This window comes from Sminthopsis crassicaudata, chromosome 6, assembly GCF_048593235.1.
Source record: "Sminthopsis crassicaudata isolate SCR6 chromosome 6, ASM4859323v1, whole genome shotgun sequence".
Classification (NCBI taxonomy): Eukaryota; Metazoa; Chordata; class Mammalia; order Dasyuromorphia; family Dasyuridae; genus Sminthopsis; species Sminthopsis crassicaudata.
In genome coordinates, this window is record NC_133622.1 from 203,453,677 (window position 1) to 203,478,993 (window position 25,317).

The following is a 25,317-nucleotide window of genomic DNA, read 5'->3' on the forward strand; positions in this document are numbered from 1 at the left end:
GTGCAACTTTCTTTGTACAATTCTGTCCCATTTAAAGTTAATTTATGCATAAGTGAAGACATCACCCATGATGTCAACCTTTCTCTTTGAAAATGAAGGACAACGATTCTTTTTGTACTGCAAAATAATCATTTGGACATGTATACATATATTGTATTTAACTTATACTTTAACATATTTAACATGTATTGATCAACCTGCCAACTGGGAGACGGGGTAGGGGGAAGGAGGGGAAAAGTTGGAACAAAAGGTTTTGCCATTGTCAATGCTGAAAAATTACCCATGCATATATCTGGTAAACAAAAAGCTATAATAAAAAAATAAAGAAAATAAAAAGCTTTAAAAAAAGAAATGAAGGACAAACAACAAATAGCTAAGTGAATTGGAATTAATTGAATGGCCAAGCCCAAAGGGGTTTGGGTCAACTTCGAATATGGTGTCTCTGTGCTTAACTCTGTGTAATACCTTTAGCCGCGATAAAGTTAAAAATGACATGGTTATATAATCTTTATGTATAACACAAAGGGAGGAGGAATCAGTAACACATTAGAAACAAGATCGTGATCCAATAAAAAATCAACAGGCCAGAATACAATTAGATGCAATATTATAGAACTAAATGTAAAGTGAGAGGTGCTGTGGCAGAGAGTTGTGAGATTACCAAACTCAGGTAAAGAAGGTTCAAGACCTGCCCGATACATTTCAGTTGTGTGACTATGGGCAGATCACTTTAATCTCTCAGTGCCCCAGGCAGCGCTTTAAAACAAGGTGTAGGCCATTTGCTGAACTATACTGGTAGAGGAAGTTTACACACCAGCAATAATCAACACAGATGAAATTACAGGTCTAAAACAATAACAACAATAAAAAGTCTTATGTTTGGGTTCAAAAAAAATCAACTTTTCAAGTATGAGATGGGGGTGGCAGGTACTCAGCCATACTATCTTGAAAAACCTGTTTTTACAACATTAGAGCAGGTAAAATGAATTATATACATAAATTGCTTTGCTAAACTTTCAATGTCACATAACGTTAGCTATTAATATTACAGACTCAATGTGAGTACAAGTTACAAAAAAAGTCATGCAGTCTTAGACTGTATTTATCAAAGCTTAATGTTCAGGACCAGGAAGCTGATAGCCCTTCTGATCTGCCCTGGTCAAACCACATAGGGAGTCTTGTGTTCTATTCTGGTTATCACATTTTAGGGAAGAATTGATCAAATAAAAAGCAGTTGGAAGAACAAGACCAAGGTGGTAAAGGGCCTCAATATCATGCCATATGAAGACTGGATGAAAGAACTGAGAATGAACGTTAATCCTAGAGAAAAGGAGACTTGGGGTGAAAGGGAGTATGGCGAGGGTAGACAGCATAATAGCTTTCTTCAAATTGGAGAGCAGTCATATTGAAGTGGGATTAAACTTGTTTGGTTAACCCCAAGAGAGGTGAATTAGGAACAACTGGTAGATGTTGCAGAGTTGACTTTAGGATTCACATTAAAAAAAAAAAAAAAAAAAAAAAAACCTTTCTAACAATTAAAGTTATACGCAAGTGAGATGTACTGCTTAAAGAAGTACTGAGTTCCTCTTCACAGAAGGTCTTCGAGCAGAAGCTGGATTTATCCAGCTTGTATTAATGGGATTTTGTTCAGGTTCAGGGTATATTAGATGGCCTTAATGATTCCTTTCGATTATAAGATTCTGTAACTTTTGTAAATAAAAGTGTTATTACAGAGAACAGCTAGATGGTGCCATAATACATAATGTTCTCAATCTGAAGTCAGGAAGACTCCTTTTCCTGAGTTCAAATCTGATCTCAGACAGCTTTATGATTCTAGGCAAGTCACTTCACCTTATTTACTTCAGTTTACTCATCTGTAAAATGAGCTAGAGAAAAAAATGGCAAACTACTCCACTATCTTCACCAAGAAGAGTCGAAATAACGGAACAGCAACGATTACAGAGGCCACCTTATTTCATTGTTAATCCAATCCCCTCATTTCAGAGTCAGGAAAAATATGCCCAAGGTAACGAAGCCAGCAGTATTATCATCCTGATAACCCAATGTTCTTTCCCTTTTGCTCCAATTCCACTCCATTGCTATTCTGAAAAGATTTCGAATTTCAGGAAGAAAGTTTTCCAAGGAAAACTTGGAATTATTTTATTTCTCATAAGATATCAAAGATTAAAGATAGCAACACACAAAAGAAACCCATTAAGAATTATGGTTTGCTGTCAGATTGGCTAGAATGACAGGGAAAGGTAATGCAGAATGTTGGAGGGGATGTGGGAAAACAGGGACACTGATACATTGTTGGTGGAATTGTGAATACATCCAGCCATTCTGGAGAGCAATTTGAAACTATGCTCAAAAAATTATCAAACTGTGCATACCCTTTGACCCAGCAGTGTTGATACTGGGTTTGTATCCCAAAGAGATCTTAAAGAAGGGAAAGGGACCTGTATGTGCAAGAATGTTTGTGACAGCCTTCTTTGTGGTGGCCAGAAACTGGAAACTACGTGGATGCCCATCAATTGGAGAATGGTTGGGTAAATTGTGGCATATGAATATTATGGAATATTATTGTTCGGTAAGAAATGACCAGCAGGATGGTTTCAGAAAGGCCTGGAGAGACTTACATGAACTGATGCTGAGTGAAATGAGCAGGACCAGGAAATCGTTGTATACTTCAACAACAATACTATATGATGATCAATTCTGATGGACATGGACCTCTCCAACAATGAGATGAACCAAATCAGTTCCAATAGAGCAGTAATGAACTGAACCAGCTACACCCAGTGAAAGAACTCTGGGAGATGCCTATGAACCACTACATAGAATTCCCAATTCCTCTATAATTTTGTCCACCTGCATTATGGATTTCCTTTACAGGCTAATTGTATGTTATTTCAAAGTCTGATTCTTTTTGTTCAGCAAAACAACTGTTTGGACATGTGTCCATATGTTGTATTTAATTTATACTTTAACATATTTACCATGTATTGGTCAACCTGCCATCTGGGGGAGGGGGAAGAGGGGAAAAATTAGAACAAAAGGTTTGGCAATTGTCAATGTTGTAAAATTATTCATGCATATATCTGGTAAATAAAAACTATTAAAATATAAAAAAAAGAATTATGGTTTGCATCTCAGTTTGATTACTACCCTTGTGCATTGGTGGGAAATAACTTTATTTTTCAGAGTTTCAATTTCTTCACCTGTAAAATGAGTTTAGAGCAGATAAAACTTTTAAAAAGATTTTACTCATTTCCTACTTCCAAATCTTCATTTTTATTATGATTTTGACAAATATCTTCTTTCATTCCCTAATTTATGACATTGTTTCTTACATGTAGGATATGTAAGAAAAACATTTGGAGCTTATTAAAGTGTCAGATGGTAGGTAGTCTAAACCTAATTTCTGCCAGATCACTTTCCCATTTCCACAGCAGTTATTGTATAGTGGGTCCTTTCCCCAATATATGTATTCTTAGGGTTTGTGGATCACTATGCATTATGTTCAATTGGATCTGAATGTTTAATATCCATTTTAATCCACTAATCAATTTGTTTATTTTTTAAATCAGTACCAGAATATCTTGTTGATTATTCCTTTGCAGAATAGTTGTAAGCCCCTTTTACCACTTTCCTATTTCCCTTGAGATTCTTAACTTTTTGCTCTTGTAGAAAAATTGCTATTATTTTATTTAATTCTTTTAAATAATCCTTTGTTTGGCTTCTATAACACTAATATCTGTATTTTCAAGTAATAAATATTGTCATTTTTGCTTTATTAGCATAGTCTAACCACATATAATTAATATGGCTATAATTGTTTAATTCTTTACTTCTGTAAGGATTGTTTTATAACTATATTCATATAATTCCAGTGTGAGTGTTTTAGTAGGTTTTCTCTCATTTGTTTTATATATATTGGAGTTATTTTTAAATGGTATTTCTTTTTGTTTCTCCATGCCACCCAGACCTCAGGGTAGTAATGTCAAAACTCAAATAAAAACAAGGGCCATAAAATCATACATAAGGACCCCCCTGTGGGCTGCAAATATTTTATTTCATTTTATTTGTTTTGTTAAATATTTCTCAATTACATTTTAATATAGTTTGATCCAGACTTAGAAGTGTTGTGCACTGCCTGCAACCCAAAGACTATGCATTTGACACCTTTACCCAGGGCTTAGTATGGTGCCTTGTCCAGAATAGAAGCTTAGCAAATGTTTGTTGCATAGAATTAAAGTAATGGTTAATTTGACAAAAGCTCTTGATTAATCATTTAATCAACAAGTATTCATTAAACACCTATTGCTTATCAGGCAATGGGCATAAAAAGGCAAAACCCGAAATAGTTTCTGCTCTCAAGGAGCTCATACTGTGAAACACCATTTATACATATGAGTAAATTTAGTAAACATAAGATAATTTGGGGAAGAGATTCTACCAGCTGAGCAAATCAGGGAAGAACTCAAGTAGAAGGTGGAGCTTGAGCCCAGCTTTATTAAGACATTAGGAATTCCAAGAAGCTGTACAACACAAGGAAGGAGTGCATTCTAAATATGAGCAGCAGCCTGTACAAACACAAGGTCATGAATGGTATGTGTGTGGAAGAACAAATAGACTGTCTTGAATGGACTATAGAGTATGTGAAAAGGAGTACAGTTTAGTAAGTTAGGAAAAGTAGGCTAAAGCTAGATTGTGAAAGGTTTTGAATGCCAACAAAAGCATTTGTATTTTACCTCAGAGAATAGAAAACCAATGGAGTTTCTGAATAAGAAAATAACAGTAAGACCTATGTTTTAGGAATATCAGCTAGAGGAGGATGAATTAGAGAAAGGAGAAACTTAAGAAGATGAAGCCCATTTAAGAGGCCATTTCAGTAATACAGATAAAAGATAATTAAGCCCTGAATTGGCCTTGTAAGGGAAGAGAAAGGGACATGAAAAAAATATCACACATATAGAATCAATAAGACATTTATTTTAGTGTATTAATTTTAACTTATGCTAGATCCTTGTAGTCTACAATGACAAAGGCAGTTTCTATCAAAGAATATAGATTCAAATAATTTCTTCACATACTTAAATTCTTCAATGAATCTGATCTTATCCATGTAAGTTCTTTCCCCAACATTCCAGATCATAACTCATTCATACATTTTCATTCTGTGCGACTCTTTATTTGTCACTTTCCATAAATCTCTATAGCAGGCCAAGTCAACATATTGGAAACCTTCCATTAACTCTCTAAGTATTTTTTGGATACCAATCCATTTGTTACCCTCTCTTTTTGTTGTCTATGTAAGTCAGCTGGTGTCTTTTACTATTTATGCATCTCTGTCTTGCATGTTTAAATCTTTTTTTGTGTGTAGTTCATCACTACTAATATGTAGAGGCCCACCACACATCTCATCAAGTGTCCTTGGCATGACTTTCAATTTGTTTCATTCAGAGATTGTTGCATACAATTATTTATAGTCATATAGGTTCACAGAAGAATATTGGTGTTTAAAAATTAGTATTTATGTAATAATGTCATTTTAGTTGCTGAAAGGGCAATAATTATTTTTCTAATTATAATTTTTTCTCCTTTTTGATATCTTAAAAATCAAACCTTCAACACTTTCAAAAGTTGCTTGTCATTTTTGACATGAATCTCCTTGAATTATATTTTGACTTTGTTTCCTCAGTGTTATTCCTACTTCATCATGTAGCACTTAAGTAAATGAAATGGTAAAAATCCAGGTATTTGGGCTTCACTTGATGTCAATGAAGAAAATAGTTTCTTGTCAAAAGTTTTATAGATTTTTCTCATCTTTTTTTTTCTATATCATCCACAAGAGATTCTTGTAATGAATGACCTAAGTTGATGAGTTTTCCATAAGTTTTTCCCAGACCTATTTTTTCCCTCCATCTCTTACTGATGTTAGACAACATCATGTTACTCAAATTTTTAGATCATTCTTCTTCACAAGATTTTGAAAATGAGCTTGTATTCTAAACCACCATTTTCTTGTCAGCTTCTAAAACTTGACAAGGAAATTAAATATTTTGGGGATGGAATGGTTTCTAATCTCTTTTGTCTTTCTCATTACAGAAATACATCAGTTAGAGACATATAGTAAATTTCAATAATTTTTATGTCGGTTCTTTTATCTATTTTCCATTTTGAACATCAGTCTATTTGAATAGGTCAGGTTGGAGCTATTCTAATTGCATACTACATCTTCACCTTATTTTTGAACCCTTTCGCCCCAAACTAATGTTGATTTTCACCTTTGTTATAACAAATCAGTGATCTAGTCACAAGTAGCTGATTTATCATCAGCAATTCTATTATCTATTAAAACACAGCCAATTTCTGTGTATATAAAAGAAGTTTTGTTCTTGGTCAACTTCAGACTGCCTTCTTGAAGAAAGTAATAATATACACATGAAAGGTTTCTTTGATCTCTTCAATTTCTTAACCCTGAATCATTTTTTCCAACACAATTCTCACTGTCCTTTTCTACACCCACCTTTTTACTGAAATAACCGAGTATTAAAGTATATGTCAATTTAATTTGGATGGTTTTGAGTTCCTCCTAGAATTTCTTTACTTTCTCATTTTCTGCAACAAATGACAAATGTTGGTTCACAAAATGCAGTTTCTTTCATGATGGATTTTTTTTTTTGCAAATGTTTATCCTGTGTACCACAAAGGATAGCTAAATAATCCCCTGAAATATTATTTCTTATTGCCTTCAAACAATAATAAAAACTGTCAAATTGGATTTGTATAAACAATGAAACAACTTCTACTAATTCTTTGATTTGCTCTCCAAATAGAATCTAGGACCTATCATTCCATTTTGCTGCAACTTTCTTATTTTTTGGTTTCACTTATACTAAGAATATCAAGATTAACATAACTCGGTTCCACAATGTTATGTCAATTATCTTGTAACTGGACAAAAATATCACATTAATATAACTAGTTAAATTAATGTGAGCCTAAAACTGCTATGATTTTTAGGACCTTCTGTCTCTTTTTCACCTCTCTGCCAGTAGTATTGAAGAAACAAAGAGAGGTCACATAGGACTTTTAAAAGGCATACATTATTTTGCTTTGCTTTGATGGCTGCCATAGCCAAATAATTCATCATCTAGTTGTCAGCTGGTCAGATCATTGATGATTCTCCTCTCCCTACTTAACTAAGTTGGTTGAAAGCCATCGGGCAAAATTTACCTCTACCAGTCCCAGAGTCCTTACAGCATGGTAAAGCTGTCTAAATTGTGCTCTGCTGGCATGGCTTTTCAGAAACCTCCATGCCCTGAATGCAGCACCAGAGGGGGAGTGATGTGAAGGCCTTTCATGTGGCACACACCTCATAAATGTTTGTTGAAATGCATTTGTTGGCTGAATCAAAGCATAATCTAGGTGTGCTTTTCTCTAAATTATAAACACATTTACATTATATGTCAGGCAAAATTTAGAAATTAATTATAGTTCAGAGCATCTGTTTGCTCAGCATAACAAGTGATTTTGAGTTATCCAAATGTGTATGTACATTAATAAAGTAGGCTTTTGAGCAGAGAGTAAATGGTTTTTATTTTTAAAATGTTAAAGTCTCATAGATGAGTATGTAACTGACAAGAATAATTGGAGAAGTTAAGTGGTATTGCTGAAAGGCTTTCTTATGCTGAAGAATATGTAACTTCTAAAATTATTCGTGTCAGTTACATCTTCATCTGTGAGAAGTCTTTTTAAAAATGAAAACCATTTAGTCTCTGTTCAAAATGCTACAAATATGCATTTAGAGGGAGATAATGACTTTGACACTTGGATATCACTTTCCACACCCACAGTTTCTTAGGTTTAAATTGATAATCTCCAAGATCCTTTCTAGCACTAATTTTCTTACCTTTATGTTAAAGTTGGTCTCATTTTTTTCATTAGTATAGCTGCTTTTAACCAAAATATTTTCCAGCTTTAGGTCTCTATGAACAATATCTACAAAAAAAAAAAAAAAAAAAAAAACCCAGATAACTTGGGGTTAGTAATTGAAAATTATTTTGGAAAGGATACCAAGGGAAGTCTGAATGATTGTCAAAAGAATCTGCCAATGATATCTTACAAACACCCCAAGGATTGCCATTGTAAAACCATGTAAGATACAAGTTTGGAGATTCTGGAAACCAGGCTGGAAAATTCGATTCCTGTTTTCTCATTTCAGAGGGAGATAATGCACACAACATTATAATTGAACTTTAAAGAGTGATTGTCTATCCCTGACTTGGTTAGCTCCTAGCTATATGACAAGATCCTCTTCGAGAATGAAGGGCAACAACCAACTAGCTATACTGGTCAAATCACTCACTTCACCTCTTAGGATCTTGTATTCTCCTTTGTAAAGTGGAGATAAACACAACCGTCCTACTAATAGCCATAAGGCTATTGTAAAGAGAGTGCTTCATAAACCATGAAGTGCTATGTAAAAGGGAGTTATCATTATTACAATTGGTACCTTTCCACTAAAAACGCATTTGCTGGCACTTCGGTGAAGGAAAAAAAAAAAAAAAAACAAAACTGAAAAAACCACTGACATGATTAAATTTTCTTTGGAGGTGAGGAAAAAAAAAACATGTCAAGTGGTTCACAATTCTTAGCTCTACAATGGGGATAGGGGGCAATTAGGTGGTGCAGTGGATAAAGCACCAGCCCTGAAGTCAGGAGGACCCGAGTTCAAATTTGATCTCAGACACTTAACATTTCCTAGCTGGGTGACTCTGGGCAAGTCACTTAATCCCAATTGCCTCAGAAAAAAAAAAATTACAATGGGGATAGGACTAAAGATTGGACCAGTGATTTTATTGGTAAATTTTACTGGTAATGTTTTCGTTTAAGCATGCTGATGTGCCCAACAGAAAAAAGGATGGATTCATCATCATTATTAATCTTGCCGTTTCACTGATGGTCTTACTCCTACTCTAGTCACTACTCCTAAAAGCAAACCTGGTAATTTTAGGGCATTGCTTAAGGGCATTGGACTCCAAAGTTTTATAATTGTTTTCTGGGTGAAATTAATTCCATTCCACCAGTTTTCCCTTTCATAATTTTTCACAATGTTCTTTCCCATTTGTTTTTCCAAATGAATTTTCTTACCATCTTATCTAAAGCTACAAAATAGCTATTTGGTATTTTGATTGATATTGCTTTAAATTTATAAGCAAATTTGAGAAATAGTTTCATTATGACTCCTTATATTTGAACTAATTCCTTCATTTCTTTGGTTCTTCCTTGATTTCTGTCAATCATTTTAAAATTGTATTTGTATAGATCTCATATGTCTTGATCCTGGATACATTTTCCCATTATCATAAGAGGTATTTCTTTAGTATCAGCTTCTGGTAGAGGAATTTAGAAACTTGATTTTAGTGGGTTTATTTTATATCCAACTCCCTTATAGAAGTTATTGCTCCATTAATTTTTGTTGCTATTGTTGACTGCCTCTGGTTTTCTAGGCATACAGTCTGCCAAAAGAGATACTTCAATTTTTTCATTACTAATATTTTTCCTTTTATTTCTTTTTATGCCTTATTTCTATTTATAAGATCTTTATAAATGGTTAAATAGGAATGATGAGAGTAAATATCCATATTTAGCACCTATTTTTAAAAGGAATGGGTTTTTTTGTGTTTCTTTCCTATATACAATAATAGCTTATAGTTTCAGATACATACTTTTGATTGTATTCTGGAAAATTATTCTATTGCTATGGTTTCAACTATTTTAATCTACACAAGTGCTATATTTTATCAAAAGCTTTCTTCAAACAGGATAAGCTTCTCTATACGAGATAGGATCATGTGTGTAGCCTTTATTTTTTCATTAATAAATTTTATCATATTTGTTGTTTTCCTGGAATTAACCCAACTTGCACAGCATAGTGTAGTGGGGAGCATGATAGATCTGGAATCAGCAGCATTAGATTTTAATTCTTAATTCTATCCTTTATCGGTACTTTGGTTTTAATTTTTTAAATTTCCTCACCTACAAAATGAAGTTTGACTATCAACCTTTAAAAAGCATCTCCAACTACAAATCTATGATTTAGTGATAGATGATTTTAAAATATTTTCTGTATTCCATTTAGAAAATTTTACTTTATTCATCCAAATGATACACTCTATAATTTTGTTTCTCTTTTCATCTTTGGTTTAGGGATCAATGCAGGGTGTTGAATTTAAAATTTCTTAACCTTGGGTTTGAGTAATGGCTCTGCCACTTTCTACCTGGTGACCTCCATAACTAGCCATGTGAACTTAAGAAAGGTCTTTTAGTCTTATGACTCTAACTTTACCCATCTGTGATATACAAACAATAATTACTCTCTATATCTACAATTTGCAGTTGTTTTTAAATGGTCAAATGAGTTAGTTTATGTAAAATACATAAATGTATTATCCTTATCATTTTTATCCTTTTAATTGAATACATGTAACCAATGTGTTCCCTCCTTACCTTTTTTATGAAGATATGCGATAGCTGACCCAAGATCCTCAATGATCTGCCTCGTCTCATTCTCTGAGAAGTGCCCTTTCCTGTTCAGTATTTCTTTAAGTTCTCCATTCTCACAGAGTTCCATCACAAGGTACATCCGCTGATATTTAAACGAAGCAAGTAAAGAGATTTAGATTTTTGCATAGGATATTAGGATATTTTTTGGATTGTTAAATGAGATCAAGCTTTTAAATGCATAGATAATAAAAATAAAACACACCAATCTGGATCTTTTAAGATGAGCGGTTTCATTTTAAATGCTATCACATTATTAAGACAGGGAGATAACTATGTTCAAATGATTTTTTCAAAACCTTTAGAGTTCAACTCTCAGCCTATAGGGCAGAAGAGAACAATTATGTTTGTGGAGGTGAAAGTATAAGTGATGTTAGTATAGGAGACTGTCCCCACTGCTTCTGACCTTTCTGAGACTATGCCAAACACAAGGTTTTTAAGCAGGGGGGCTCTAGAAATCACACTAGTGTATCCAAATTGGCCAATATACTGCCACTATTTCAAAGAGAAGGGTGTGAGGAAGAAAGTGAAGGGAAAAGAAAGGTAGGATTCATGTTTATGATATAATTGTGTAGATGTAAGGTTATGAGCTGCCCTCTATATATGTGTGCTCAAATACTTGGTTTTCTGAATCCTGTGGTGGAGGAGTCAGAGAGATATGTGTTCCTCAGATTGCTTATGTAATATCAATAACTGAATTGTGCTTTTCCCAAGTCTGGACATAGTTTACATTGTTGGGGCAATTGGCTTATGATTGACATCTTGACTACTTTTTATACTTAGAGCTACTTGAAACCAGTTATTACACTGGAAGGTAGCTAATAACATGAAGTTGTTCAGAAGAAGCACACTTTGGGGAATCTAGAATACAGGTAAATATCATATGTATGAGCATTAACATGTACACATGATTGTAGGATAAGTAATGTGGCAAATTGTGTCATACTTTCTGTTTAGGGCAGACCCTTCTTTATTTTCTCAATAACTGATGCTTTTTTTGGTCTCATATCATATGTCTCTTGACTTTTTTCTTGAATTCTATTGATCCTTTAGCACCATCACATGATTCTACTCTAGTTCCTACCTTTTGTCTTGGAAAATTTCAGAGATGTCAGACCACACAGAATTTCCAAGCAGATGTGATCTTAGGGGCCATTAAGTTTAACCCTCTCCTTTGTTACACATTATGAAACTAAGACCTATAGTGTTTGTAATTTGTCCTAGGTCACACAGAAATTTAGTGTCAGAATTGGAACTAAAATCTGGGTTTCTACTCCTAGTTCATTATGCTATGATGTCTCTATATCTGAGAAAAGAGGTATATCAGCTTATCCTGCTGAGGACACGACAGAAAGCTCTTTTGTTTAACCATATCCATTAAACTGAGTTGATAGGGTTAGAATGAGTAAGATGCTACTCAATGGTTTGCTTTGACAGCTGAACACATGATGTGAACAAGAGTGATCCCAAATTATTTTCATATTTTATTCTTATGCTGAACCAAAGAGCCTTGTTATTTCTTCACAATGTCTTGCTTAGCCTATTTTCCATGGAATAATGTTCTAATTATATAAGTATTGATCCATCTGGTTGCTTCTTGCATATTTAATTAAAAGACAATTTCAAATATTTGAATAGTAAGACAAGTGTACCCTGTCATTCTACTTTATAATCCAGGAGATGTGTGGGGGCAGGGGGGGAAACCTATATCAAGATACTTGAGTTACTGAAGATAACCTTTAAATGCACTGTTTTCAGTGACTGGAATAGAAAATAAATCTTTTTTTTTTTTCCCAAAAAAATCTTAATTTGGATTTCTCTGAAAGATTTACCAAGTAAATATTCTAAAATGTCTCTGTATTATTTCTTTGGAGATTTCATAGCTCCCACTATAGAATTCAGTTCAATTCACCAAACAGTTATTATTGCCATGCTAGAGGCCTTTGGATATGCTATACTCTCAATTCTGATGATAATTAGCACAGAGATGCAGGCTTCTAAATAAAGTACACTGAATCCAGGACACAGGTCAGGAAACTCCTACCCTCTGAAGTGGAACTAAAAAGAATCAGTATACAATGACCAAGATTAGGTACTTATAGGAATATCTTTCAAAGACATTTACTCTGAGAAATAATAAGCATAGGTCAGCTAAGGTGAATGTGTTCCTCAAGTCTTATCAAAGAGTCACCAATTAAGCAGAAAACAATATAAAAACACAGTCCACCTTATTAATATGTTAAAACTAACATAAAAAGAAGGGCAACTAGGTAATACAGTGCACAGATTATCAGGCCTGGAGTCAGGAAGATTCATCTTCCTAAATTTCCTATAATGTGTGAGTTGTGTGACCTTAAACAAATCACTTAACCTTGTTTGCCTCAGTTTCTTCATCAGTAAAACTATCTAGAGGAGGCTATGGCAAATTGCTGCAGTATCTTTGCTAAAAAAAAAAATCCCAATTGGGGTTACAACTGAAATGACCTATTCCCTTCCCCCTATTTTAAGTAAAAGCTCACTCATTTTAGCATCTGACATGTGATTAGCCTCAGTTTTCTTTAAAGTAGGTGTTAAACAATTTTATATGTTAAAGTAATCTTAACCATTCAATCTCTATTGTAAAATGTGTAACAAAAGACCAATATCATGACAGAAAGTCTTCTTTTAACAAAAGAAAAGCAGCATCTAGAAGTTAGAGGAGTTAAGAGTCTGCTAGATTTATTTCTATCTTTATGCCTTTGCTTATGTTATGCCCTGTGTCGAGAATTCTACCACTTTGAAATCATTTCCCCATGTCCCTTCCAGCTAACTTTCTTCTTATCCTTCAAGGCTTACATCAAACATTACCTCTGGAGTTCTTGTATAAAAGAGTCTATTCCTTGTATAAGTTCCTGCCCTTCTGTACTCTTATGCACCCATAATATTCTCACTTTGGGGAGGCAGCACTATGTCATGGAAAGAGGGCTGGCTCTGAAATCAGAGAAACTGAGTTCAAGGCCCACCTCTGGGGATTCTGCTGTTTAAGCATGGGCAAGTCCTTTCACCTCCCTTGACCTCAGTCTCCTGATCTGTAAAATGAAAGTGTTGGACTAGATGGTCTCTGAGGGATCTTCAGCTCTTGAACCATGACCTTTTGCTCTTAATTTATAATAAATTTATATTAATAAGTATCCAATCAACTCTTCTGGGGCAGGGTCTCAGAGCCAATTTATTAGGTTATAGAGTCCAAAAATATCTTGGGAGTGTAGAATGATGGACTAAATGGAAAAAAGATGAAATTCCAAGGAGGTACCTTTAGATTCAAAAAATAACTTCAGGAGTCCAGAATAATGAACAAATAAGTAGCAAGTTCTTGTGAAAAAGCTCTAGGGGAAATCAGTTTCAAATAAATACTTGACAAATAGAAAAGGTCAATCATAAAAATAAGAAGAAAATGGATGGAAATATATACCACAACTATGACTAAGGGGGAAAACTCAATTAAATAAGGGATAGAGAGAATGACAAGGGATAAAATAATTTTGATGACAAAATACTGAAAAGGGTTTACATAAAAAAAAATTAAGGCAGCTAGAAAGCTAGGGGAAAAAGGAGGAGTAATAACTGGGAAAATATTTTCATTAAATATTTCTCATATGGTCTTTATATCCAATGTGTAAATAAAGAATTAATAGAAATATAAAAAATAAGGATACATGGTCAAAATATAAGATCAAAGAGTTCTCAAAACTGTTAAGCAACCATATGAAAAAGTGATCCAAATATTAGAAATACAAATTAACACAATATTGGCAGAAAATTGAAAAAATAACAAAAGCTGGAAATATTCAATGCTGGAGGCCTTATGGGAAAACAGAGATACTTATACATAAATTGGTCCAACCATTGTGGAAGGCAATTTGGAATTATGTTTTTTAAAAAATGAATAAAATATCTGTATCCTTTCACCCTGGAGATTCCACTACTAGAATATACCCCAAGGAGAACAAAAATGGAAAGGTCCCATAAAGAGAAAAATATTCATTACAGCATTTCTGTGGTGGCAAAGAACTAGAAACAAGGAAGTACATGTCATCTGGGAAATAGTTAAACGAGGTACATGAAGGTAATGGAATATTACTGTGCTGTAAAAATATGAAGGATTCAGACTCAAGGAAAGGACTTATGTAACCCAATTCAGAGAAGCAAGTAGACCCAGAAAGCAATATACATGATGATTACAACAATGTAAACTGAAAGAACAATAAAAATTAATCTAAATATTGTGTAATTATAATTTCCATTCTTGAACCTGGAGAAAAGTTGTTAAAATTCATCACTTCCTTTCATTTCAGAGGTAAATTAATCTGAATATGGAATATCGAATATACTGTTAAGAGGTAGACTATATGCTAGTTGGTTTTGCTGGACTTTTTAACTCTTTGCTGGACTGATTAGCTGGACTTTTTTACTCTTTGCAAATGAGAGGCAAATAAAGGATAGGGAAATATTTAGAAATTCATATAATATAAAAATAAAACACATCAATTTTTAGTGGACTCGATATGAGTCAATAGTAGGACAGGGCAAACAATACCAGACCAAAAACTGAATGCTATCCAAGGCTGCATTATAAGCCTTCATGTCCAGAATGAAGGAAGGGACATTGGGAGATTGGAATGATGACAGCACTAAAGAATGTGCTATCATCATTCTGGCTTGGATAAAAGATCTATGTGTTTTTGACCTGGAAAAAAGAACTCTTGTGTGAGCACAATGATGTCTTCAAATATCTGAAAAACTACTCTACATAAAAAGAACCAGATTTATTCCACTTGGCCCCAGATAGCAGAATTAGTTGTAATGTATAGCTGTCTAAAATAAGAATAGCTTGATGGAGGAAAGAGTGCTTTCCCTTTCCTGGGAGTGTGAAGGCAGGAAGTAGATCACAACTTGCTAAGGAAAATGTGGAAATGATTCTAGATGGACTGTACAGATTGTTTGAATTCAGATTGTATGTTCTAGTGATCTTTGTTATTTCCGAACAATACAATGCCTTGCATAATGATCCAAATAAATTGAATATTTATTGAGTATTGAACAAGGAAGAGGTTCTCTGATTCTAGCCAATCAACACTTTTTTAAAAATATAAATCCATAGATTGGGCCAACTTAATTCTTGATGGAAATAGGTCTTAATAATTAACTTTATTTGCAATGGAAAATATCACCCTCCCCTGGAGAGAAAACTATGGAGAGTAAATTGGGTTGAAGCATAGTATTTTCACTTTTTTGTCTATTTGTTTATTTGCTTTCTTTTTCTTATAGTTTTCAATTTTTTGGTCTGATTTTTCTGGCACAACATGACAAATATGGAAATACATTTTAAAAGTTTGTACATATTTAACCTGTATCCGATTACTTGCTGTCTTGGGGTAGGGGTAGGTAAGGGAAGGAGGGAGAAACACTTGGAATAAAGTCTTACAAAAATGAACGTTGAATGTTTTCATGTATTTGGAAAATAAAATACTATTGAGGAAAAAAAGTAACCAACTCTGTTTGGTAAGTAGTGTTCTAATCTGTAATATGGTTTCTTAAGCATACAGACCACTTGAAAGGAGTGTTGTTTATCAAGTCAAGTATATCTCTATTATATTTTAAAATACATTTTTATTTTTTTAACTATTTCCCAATTACACATTAAAAATTTAACCATCACACCTCCATGAAAACAATTTAATATTTATTATACCTATGAAGTCAGGCAAGACATTAAATTTTAGCCATGTTGACACCGATGCATTGTTGGTGGATTTGTAAATGGATCCAACCATTCTGGAGAACAATTTGTAACTATGCTCAGAAAGTTATCAAACAAAAATGCATACCCTTTGATCCAACAGTATTACTACTGGGCTTATATTCCAAAGAGATCTTAAAGAAGGGAAAGGACCTGTATGTGCCAAAATGTTTGTGGCAGACCTTTTTGTAGCGGCTAGAAACTGGAAACTGAGTGGATGTCCATCAATTGGAAAATTGTTGGGTAAATTGTGGTCTATGAATGTTATGGAATATTATTGTTCTGTAAGAAATGACCAACAGGAGGAATACAGAGAGGCCTGGAAAGACATGAACTGAGTGAAATAAGCAGAACCAGGAGATCATTATACATTTCAACAATAATACTGTATGAGGATGTATTCTGATGAAAGCGGATATCTTCGGCAATGAGAAGATCCAATTCAGTTCCAATTGATCACTGATGGACAGAATCAGCTACACCTAGAGAAGGAACACTGGGAAATGAATGTGGACTACTTGCGTTTTTGTTTTTCTTCCCAGGTTATTTTTATCTTCTGAATCCGATTTTTCTTGTGCAACAAGAGAACTTTACAGATCTGTTCACATACATTGTATTTAAGATATACTTTAACATGTTTAACATGTATGAGACTGCCTGCCATCTAGGGGAGGAGGTGGAGGGAGGGAAGGGAAAAGTTGGAACAGAAATGAGTGCAAGGGACAATGTTGAAAAATTATCCATGCATATGTTCTGTCAATAAAAAGCTATTAAAAATTTAGCCTCTGTTACAAAAGAACACATAAACCAAAAAAAAACCCCAAAAAGTAAAGTAATTTGAAAAAATAATTCAGAAGAATTAATGCAATGAGGAAAAAGCTACTAGAATACTAGGAGAAAGAGACAGAAAAATCAGAGTCTACTCAGCTACTGACTACCTGGATGATCTGTCAAGTCACCATCTATGTCTGTTTGCTAATTTGTAAAATGAGGGGCCTATATTGGATGAACTCTTAAGATCCCATGCAGCTCTAATTCCTAGGACCTTCCAATTCTATCTCCATCACTAAAAAACAAGAGGCCAATGTGTTTTCATATCGTAGATATAGTCAAGACTTCCTAGACTCTTGCAGTATGGCTTGCAGAAGTCTCCAGATTTTCTAGACTTTTTAATTGTCCAAATCCATTTCAAAGATCATCAAAAAAATTTCTATGGTGGGCCCATATTCTTAGTTGATAGCACTGATCAGACATGTTTCAATCTCATTAGTACCAAAAGTGATAAGTAGCCCAACCTGTCATGCATTTTAGTCCCATAAGACAAAATGGTAATTTTAAATATATGTATTACATACAATTACCTCAGCAAAAATGACACAGTACAGTTAAGTGAAATCTGAGAAGGAAAAAATGCCACTAACAGAAAAGAATTTGGTTAATTGATATTCAGAAACATCTATTTAAACTAAGGCAATGTCTCTATTCAGAGAGTGCTTTGGACCACAGCACAGCTGATCATGTCATATTGGCAGTTTGGGGGATCAATATCAATCACGGGAGCCTAATCAATCAAGTAGTCATTCCATCAATCATTCAGATGGCTCAAATGATAAGGCTAATCATATTGGGATGTGTGCAGCCAGCCTAACTGAATTAAAGGCAAACAACACAAATGTGAGGACACAGAAATATTCTAAAGGTAAGCCAATTTTTCTTAAAATTTCCTTGAACTATTTCAGACTAAAAAATATATAAACACTATAAATTCATCTATTTTCCTGGTGGCAACAAGGTAACAATAATTATCAAGTCTTTTATGTGGATAGCTCAGAATAATGAATGCTAAGGAGAATTGGTTGTTTCTCTTTATGAAGGATAATCAAAGTATCTTAACACTTTGAAAGCACAACCATTTATATTACTACTGTATACAACATGGAATGCCATGTGTTTGTCTTAGAAGCAGCAGAGTGGGCAGAACACTAACTTTGGAAATGGCCAAGGATCAATTTCTGGTTCTATAATCACCCAATTGTGTTGGTTTTGGCCGAGTCCTCAACCTTTTAAAGCAGAATGACAAAGTTGTAAAAGTAGAATGTATTCAAAGGAAGATGAGCAGGATAATATGGCAGCTGAAGATCAAACCATCAAAGGAAAGGTTGAAAGAGCCATTTATCTTGGAAAAGAGATTATTTAGTGTGATCAGTTTTTAAGACTTAAAGATGTAGAAAGATCTTCGTTGGTTGCCTAGTCTTTATTCATGAACAAAACTTTGTTAACATCTCTAGTAAGTAGTTTCCCCCTCATCCTGCAGAACTCTAAGGATAGAAAAGTGCAGACCACTGCACTTTTGCTTAAGAATTATTAAGAAGTTTTCCAAATATTTAGCCCAAAATTGGTTCTTAATCAAGGGTTCTTTTTTGGTGTTCTTTTGGTAGTTTGGTGGTCTGTAGACTCCTTTCAGTAGTAATATTTTAAATGAATAAAATATAAAGGCAAGGTGTTCCAAAAGTCTTGCTGCTGTTGTTAAGTCATTGTTCAGTTGTGTCCAACTCTTTGTGACCTCATTTTGGATTTTCTTGGTAGAGATACTGAAGTGACTTGACCTTTCCTTCTCTAATTCATTTTTATAGATGAGAAAACTGAGGCAAATGGGGTGAAGTAACTGGCTCAATCATACAACTAGTAAATGTCTTAAGAAGAGAAATCTTCTTCACTCTAGCCCCAGCACTCTATCCACTGTGTTGCCTAGCTGTCCTTCCAAAACTCTTAATGTAGTTTTAATTTTTAGTGTAGTTTTAATATATATTGAAAGAAAAATTATCAAAATATTTTTAAAAGAACATAACTTCAGAGCACCAGCCCTGAAATCAGGAGGACTTAAATTCAAACCCAGCTTCAGACACTTGACACTTATTAGCTGTGTGACTCTGGCAAGTCACTTAACCCCAATTGCCTTAGGGTAAAAAAGAATTCAAGTTCACAGATTCCATGTTAAAAACTACTTCAGTCTATTTGATCAAGCAGAACAAATCTAATTCCTCTTCCACAAGACAATCCTTCAACTCTTTGAAGACATCTTTTTTTTTTTTTCCCCAAACTAAAGAACTCTCTTTGTGGCATAAATTTCAGAAGCTTCATCATCCTGATTACATTCTTTTGAATGTGCTCCAGTTTATGAATGTTCCTCATAACATGTGGCAATTAGAACTGCATCTTATCTGTAAAACAGAGCCTGGACAAGGTGGTAGCGGGAGGTGGGGAGGATTGGACTGGATTCTCTTCAAGGCCCTTTCTAACGCTATAATTCTATTATTCTATGAAGCAGAAAAACTAAGCCCCAAATCACCATGCCAATCAGTGGGAGAGCAGAAAACAACAGGTATTTGAATGAAACTATAATAATGTGAAGGGAATTAAAAAATTAAATTAAATTTTAATTAAAATTTTAAAAGGGGAACATCTTTGTAGGGCCTACCCAGCCTTTGTTCCCTTTGCAACAAGAGAGAGAATTCATATTCTGAATATGATAATCATAATCATAGCTGGTTAGTCGAGTATAAACAGTACTCTTACTTCATCATCTTGCATCAGGCAAAATTCTGTGTACCTTTAGAGAAATAAATGGGCAGAACCCAAGGGCAGTATTTTATGGTAGAAAGGGATCTATTCTAAATGTCAGGAGGCCTAATTCTAGCTCTTATTCTTTTACTAATTCAATTATGTGACCACTTGGTCCTTAGCTTCTTCATCTGTAAAAAAAAAAAAAGAAAAAAAAAAAGGATAAGGGAGACTGGGTGAAGAGAACTAGAAAATTCTATGGTCTTTGATTCCCAAAGGAATTACAACTGCATGTGAGATTGTTCAACACAAAAGGTATTTTTTTTCTTTGTGCTACTTGGAAACATTATTGGACCCACAAGTCTTGACTGAGTGAAGGTGCACATATATAAATAATAATAAGGAAATCCTTCATAACCTAGAATAATAGCATGATAATAAGAACAGAGGTCTTGGAGTTAAAAGAGCAGTATGGCCACTTTCTTGGCTGTCTGACCAACCATAAAGAAGGACCTAAACCGTCTGAGATTCTATTTCTTCCTCTCTCCGGTAAGGCATTTGTGGTTATTCTTTTTACCTCAAGCTCCAACAATGTTTATTTTGGATTAATTACAATTTTCAAAATACTCTCACTCTTGCAACCTTACCTTGGGCGTTTCAAACACTCGTTCTAGATGAATGATATGTTCATGGTTCACACTTTTCAGGATGCTCACCTCCCGTTCAAGTAATCTCACAGCAGAGCTTCCAGCCTTAATTGATGAGGAAACACAAGATGAAATTAGAATGTCACTTCAACCTATTTCTGGGTAACAAGTGCATATTCTTTTTATCTCTTTTATCTTTTCAAGCTATTTCTCTTTCATATGGTGACAGACAATATCCTCATGATTAAAATTAGATCCGTTTCAGTTTTTACTCTGATCAATTTAAATTCTGTGTAGTTCGGACTCTGGAGTTGAGCAAAGATTTATCCTAACTTTGCTCTTTTTTTGCTGCTACTGATACATATCTTTTTCTGCCCTTTTAAGCATCCTTAGCCTCTTCCCTTCTTCCAATCCCCATCCAGTCATTTGCCAAGTCCCATCAATTCTGCTCCTATGACATTTGTCATGTCCATCCTCAACTTTCCAATCATAAATGGAGCTTATTCACTCGTGTCCAGATTACTGAACTTGTTGCCTCTCTGTCTTGCTCATCCCTTGTCTAATTTGTCCTTCATACAGCTTCTAAAATATTCTAAAATAAAATTTAAAAATTCCTTATGACACAGGTCTGATCATTTATATCATTTCTCTTTTCCAAAAACCTTAAGTGACTCCTTATTGACCACAATATAAAGTACTAAGTAAGGAGTCCATCATTTAAGAATCTCTGTAATTGGGCTCAATTACCTTTCAAAACTTATTTCACATTTAACTCGTTTATACTTCTAAATTCAGGAAAAATTGTATAAGATTTGGTTCACTTACCACTCTTGCTTGACAAAATTTTTATATTTAACCAATATCAGAATGGTCAAGGAAGGTTGATTAACCCTTCTCTTTCACTGGATTGTGAACTCTTTTAGGACAGATATTATCTTTTGCCTTTCTTTGTATCTTGTATGGTATAGCATAGAGAATATTTATTTAGATTTTCTTTTTGGACTAGGTATAGAGGAGATTCTTTGCCTTAAATGCTACTTAGCCTTAATCATCAAATGGGTGTTGTCTCAATCAAACTGAAACATGCTTAAAGACCTTAGCTCTAAAAGATCAAAGTCTCTCATTATATTGAAGGCCATTTCCAGTTGTCCTGATCTATATCTTGTCACTGGATCCAGATGGCTCTGGAGGGGAAAGTGAGGTGGGTGACCTTGCACAGCCCTCCCTCACCTAAATCAAATTCACTTGCATGTCCATGGCATCATATCCCTGGTGTAATGGTCCTTCAAGAACGAAGGACAAACAACAACAGCATGTATAGCATCTGGCACATAGTAGATGTTTAATAAATGTTTGACTTAAAACTGCTTATTGGTTGTTTGACCCTGAACAAATGATGCCATTTTTCTGGGTCCCAATTTTATCATCTGTAAAATGGCAGAGTATTGGAATTGTGCAGCTAAGTGGTCCGATAGAGCACTGGGCTTGGAATCAGGAATACTCATCTTCCTGAGTTCAAATCTGGCTTCAGGCATTTACTGGTTGTGCAAGTCTAGGCAAGACACTTAACTCTGTTTGCCTCAGTTTCCCCAGAAACTGCCAAATAAGCAGGAGAAAGAAATGACAAAAAGCTCCAGTAATCTCTACCAGAAAAACCCTAAATATAGTTAGAAAGAATTTGACATGACTGAAACAAGTGAACAACACAGAACATGTGACTAGATGAGAGGCTGCATGGTTAGTGTTGCCTGAAATCAGAATGCTTTCTCCTGCCCCTATGCATTTGTGCACAAATCATCTGCAATCTGCAATGTGTTTCCTCACCTCTGCCTTTCATAGCTCTCTTCTTTCAAGCTTTAGCTCAAATGTCATCATCTTCATATAGTATTCCCTGTATCCTTAGTTGAAAGTATTCTCTCTTCAAGTTTAATTCCTAGAATACTCTGTCTTCATCCTTCCTAAGTCGCCATCACATTTTATAATATGCATACATCTCTGTGCATGTCATATCCCTGTCTTGTAGGATACAAGCTCTTTAAGATCAAAAACTGCCCATCTTTGCCTTTATATCCATAGCACTTGGCATAGTATTATACTTAGGGTACAGTCTGATGAATGTTTGCCAAATTTAACTAAACTGAGAGAGCCATGGAATTATGGGTTTGAACACCTAGCTTCAAGTTCTGGTTATGACACTTACTAGTGATGTCATCTTCATTGATTTTATTTCCTCATCTGCAAAATGGGTATAATACTATTTATACTATGTCCTAATATGGATTTCTATAAAAGAAGTTTTTGTAAAGCACTATAGGAGTTTCTATGTATTTCCTCTGTAAATTTGAATAGCTTTAATTTTGTCCCTTCTCCTCTCCCAATTCTCAGTTTCAATTTATTCAATTGAGTTTTTCTTCACAATAATACTTATTCTTCTGTCTAGAGTAACACAAGAACATGAAAAAAATGACCTTCCAGGCTACCTCTCACTTGGAGAATATAAACAAAACAATACGTTTGTGGCCTTATACAAATATAGTAGAAAGGAAACAGGCCTTAAGCAGGGACTGACACCAAACCTGTACTCAGTCTGGTTTCTTCTGGTTCCCTCTGACTCTCAATGATAAACTCATCCCTTAGGCCAGGATTATTTTATTTTGTACTGAAAGGAGCTTGCATTCCTGGCTAATTTTTTTTTTTTTAATAAGCATGGTTAGAGGGAGGAAAGACAAAGAGAAGGGAAGGATAAAAGGGGAGATGCTATTTCCAACCAAAGCTGAGTTTTTGCTAAGATAGTCGATGTCTCCCCTATGATTTAAGAGGCTCCAGTTATGTCCACTCTTCCCAAAATGGTGAAGTTCAACGTCAAATGATGTGAAAAGCTGGCCATCTGAATTATGGTCCTGTTTTCTACTATTAACTACATGACCTTAAGCAAACCACTTCTCCATGGATTTTCCTTCTCAAGGGTCCTGCGTCTTTGCCAAAAATTCTTTATATATTTTGGAATAGCTTTTAAGAGTTCACTGCTTTGAACCAAGTGTGGTCATTTTCTGTGGGATGACCTTAAAATACAAATAAATATACCAGAGAAGGGCATCTAAATGTGAATTTGGGTATCTAAACATTCTCTTCTATGAGCTAAACAACTTGGAATCTCATTCCTGCCATTGACCATCAACAGGACAAATTACTTATCTCATTTCTCTAATATCTCTAGAAAGTGATATACCTATATCTATAAAAGCAAACTAGATCAGAGGTTGGCAAACTATGGCTCTTAGCTTGTTGGTGATACAAAAACAGTAGCATGCCAATTTGGCTCACAGAACATAGTTTGCTAACTCCTGAACTTAATGATCTCTTAAATTTTTTTATAATTCTCAAATCTCAAAATTTATAAAATTGAAAGGGTTAATTTCAACCCTTTGATAACAAACATTAAGGCATTTAGAATTATGAGAAATCAAAGGAGGATCATGGATTGAACACTGGAAGGAACCTTGGAGATAAAGCCAGCTTCCTCATTTTACAGATAAGAAAATAAAGATCTAGAAAAGTTTAATTCTTGCCTAATTAAATGAATACAATTAAAATTTTAACCAAGAACCCTCTGACAATTAATGCAGAGGTCTTTTTACTATATAATTGTACCTCATCTGATTTACCCTCAAAGATGATCTTTCTGAGACCTGGAAAAATTAAGTTACTTGATCAAAGTCACAAAACTATTAAGAAATCTTCTGCAATCTTAAGCAGAGTTCACTCTTATACTGTTTCAATGTGGGAACTTCATTGTCTGAATGTTAATTTCGACAAACTAAGCTATGAGCTTAAAGTCAAGAACTGAATCCATAGTGTTAGTCTTCTTTCTATTACCCTTAATGGGTTCCACACTAAATAATTCAAATTCAATAAACAGTAATCACTTTTTTGAATTGAATTCAGAGCTTAGAAAATTATATGGGAGGATAATGATGTGAGCTGAGGAATAATTTAATTTAGGGTTAAAGAACAGTTCACATTCCAACAAAGAAGCTAGATACTTTGGTTCTAGTCTGGGCTCTGTCACTAACAATTTTATGAGACTTTGATCTCTGGATACTTTAGTATTTTTCTATAAGAAGTTCTAAGTTTGAATCAGCTGATCTCCAATATCTCTTCCATCTCTGATATTACATGTTCTACAGTCCCTCCAAGCCCAGATATTCTATATACTAAGGTGCCTTCTGGTTCTAGATTACATGGTTTTTTGAATGATTCCATACAATTAATCTTGATTTTAAGAAAGGACCTCAGGTTGGGTATATTCTTTTGTATGTCTGTATTAACTACATTTTGTATTTTTGAAATCATTCCATATAAACTAGAAGTAAGCATGATAGAGAAGGTGGCTTGAAGTGGATTCAAAAGATTTAGATCCTGTTCTTCAATTGACTAGCCTCATAACATTGGCTAAGTCTCTTCAACCTCTAAAGCCTTTGATTTCCTCTTCTGTAAAATCAGGATTTTGGATGAGATAGCCTTTAGTTTCCCTTACCAGTTAGCTCTAAACTTCTAGAAAAAACTAAAGCATCTTTTACTTTTCCTACATTCCTGTTTCACTAATTTTCTGCACTACAGGAGACCGAAGAAAATTTAGAATTAGAAGGACACTTACATTAGCTGTCATTGATACTGACTTCCTCCCAACTTTCTCTCTCATTCTTTCTTAGTACCCTGAATTCTTGAAGGTTGTGACAGGCTTTAGTTACAGCTAGC

At 34.4% G+C, this 25,317-nt stretch overlaps 1 protein-coding gene across 12 annotated transcripts in view; it reads right to left on the reverse strand.

Moving 5' to 3' along the window:
* STK33 (serine/threonine kinase 33) overlaps positions 1-25,317 on the reverse strand; it is a 264,638-nt gene that overhangs the window by 57,380 nt on the left and 181,941 nt on the right. For all 12 annotated transcript variants that reach the window (XM_074275720.1, XM_074275726.1, XM_074275721.1 and 9 more), the window contains 3 exons: positions 20,560-20,664; positions 10,519-10,657; positions 7,919-8,007 (listed from right to left, as the gene is read on the reverse strand). In XM_074275720.1, the coding sequence (XP_074131821.1) occupies positions 7,919-8,007; positions 10,519-10,657; positions 20,560-20,664 (333 nt within the window). The remainder of the gene's footprint in view (positions 1-7,918; positions 8,008-10,518; positions 10,658-20,559; positions 20,665-25,317) is intronic.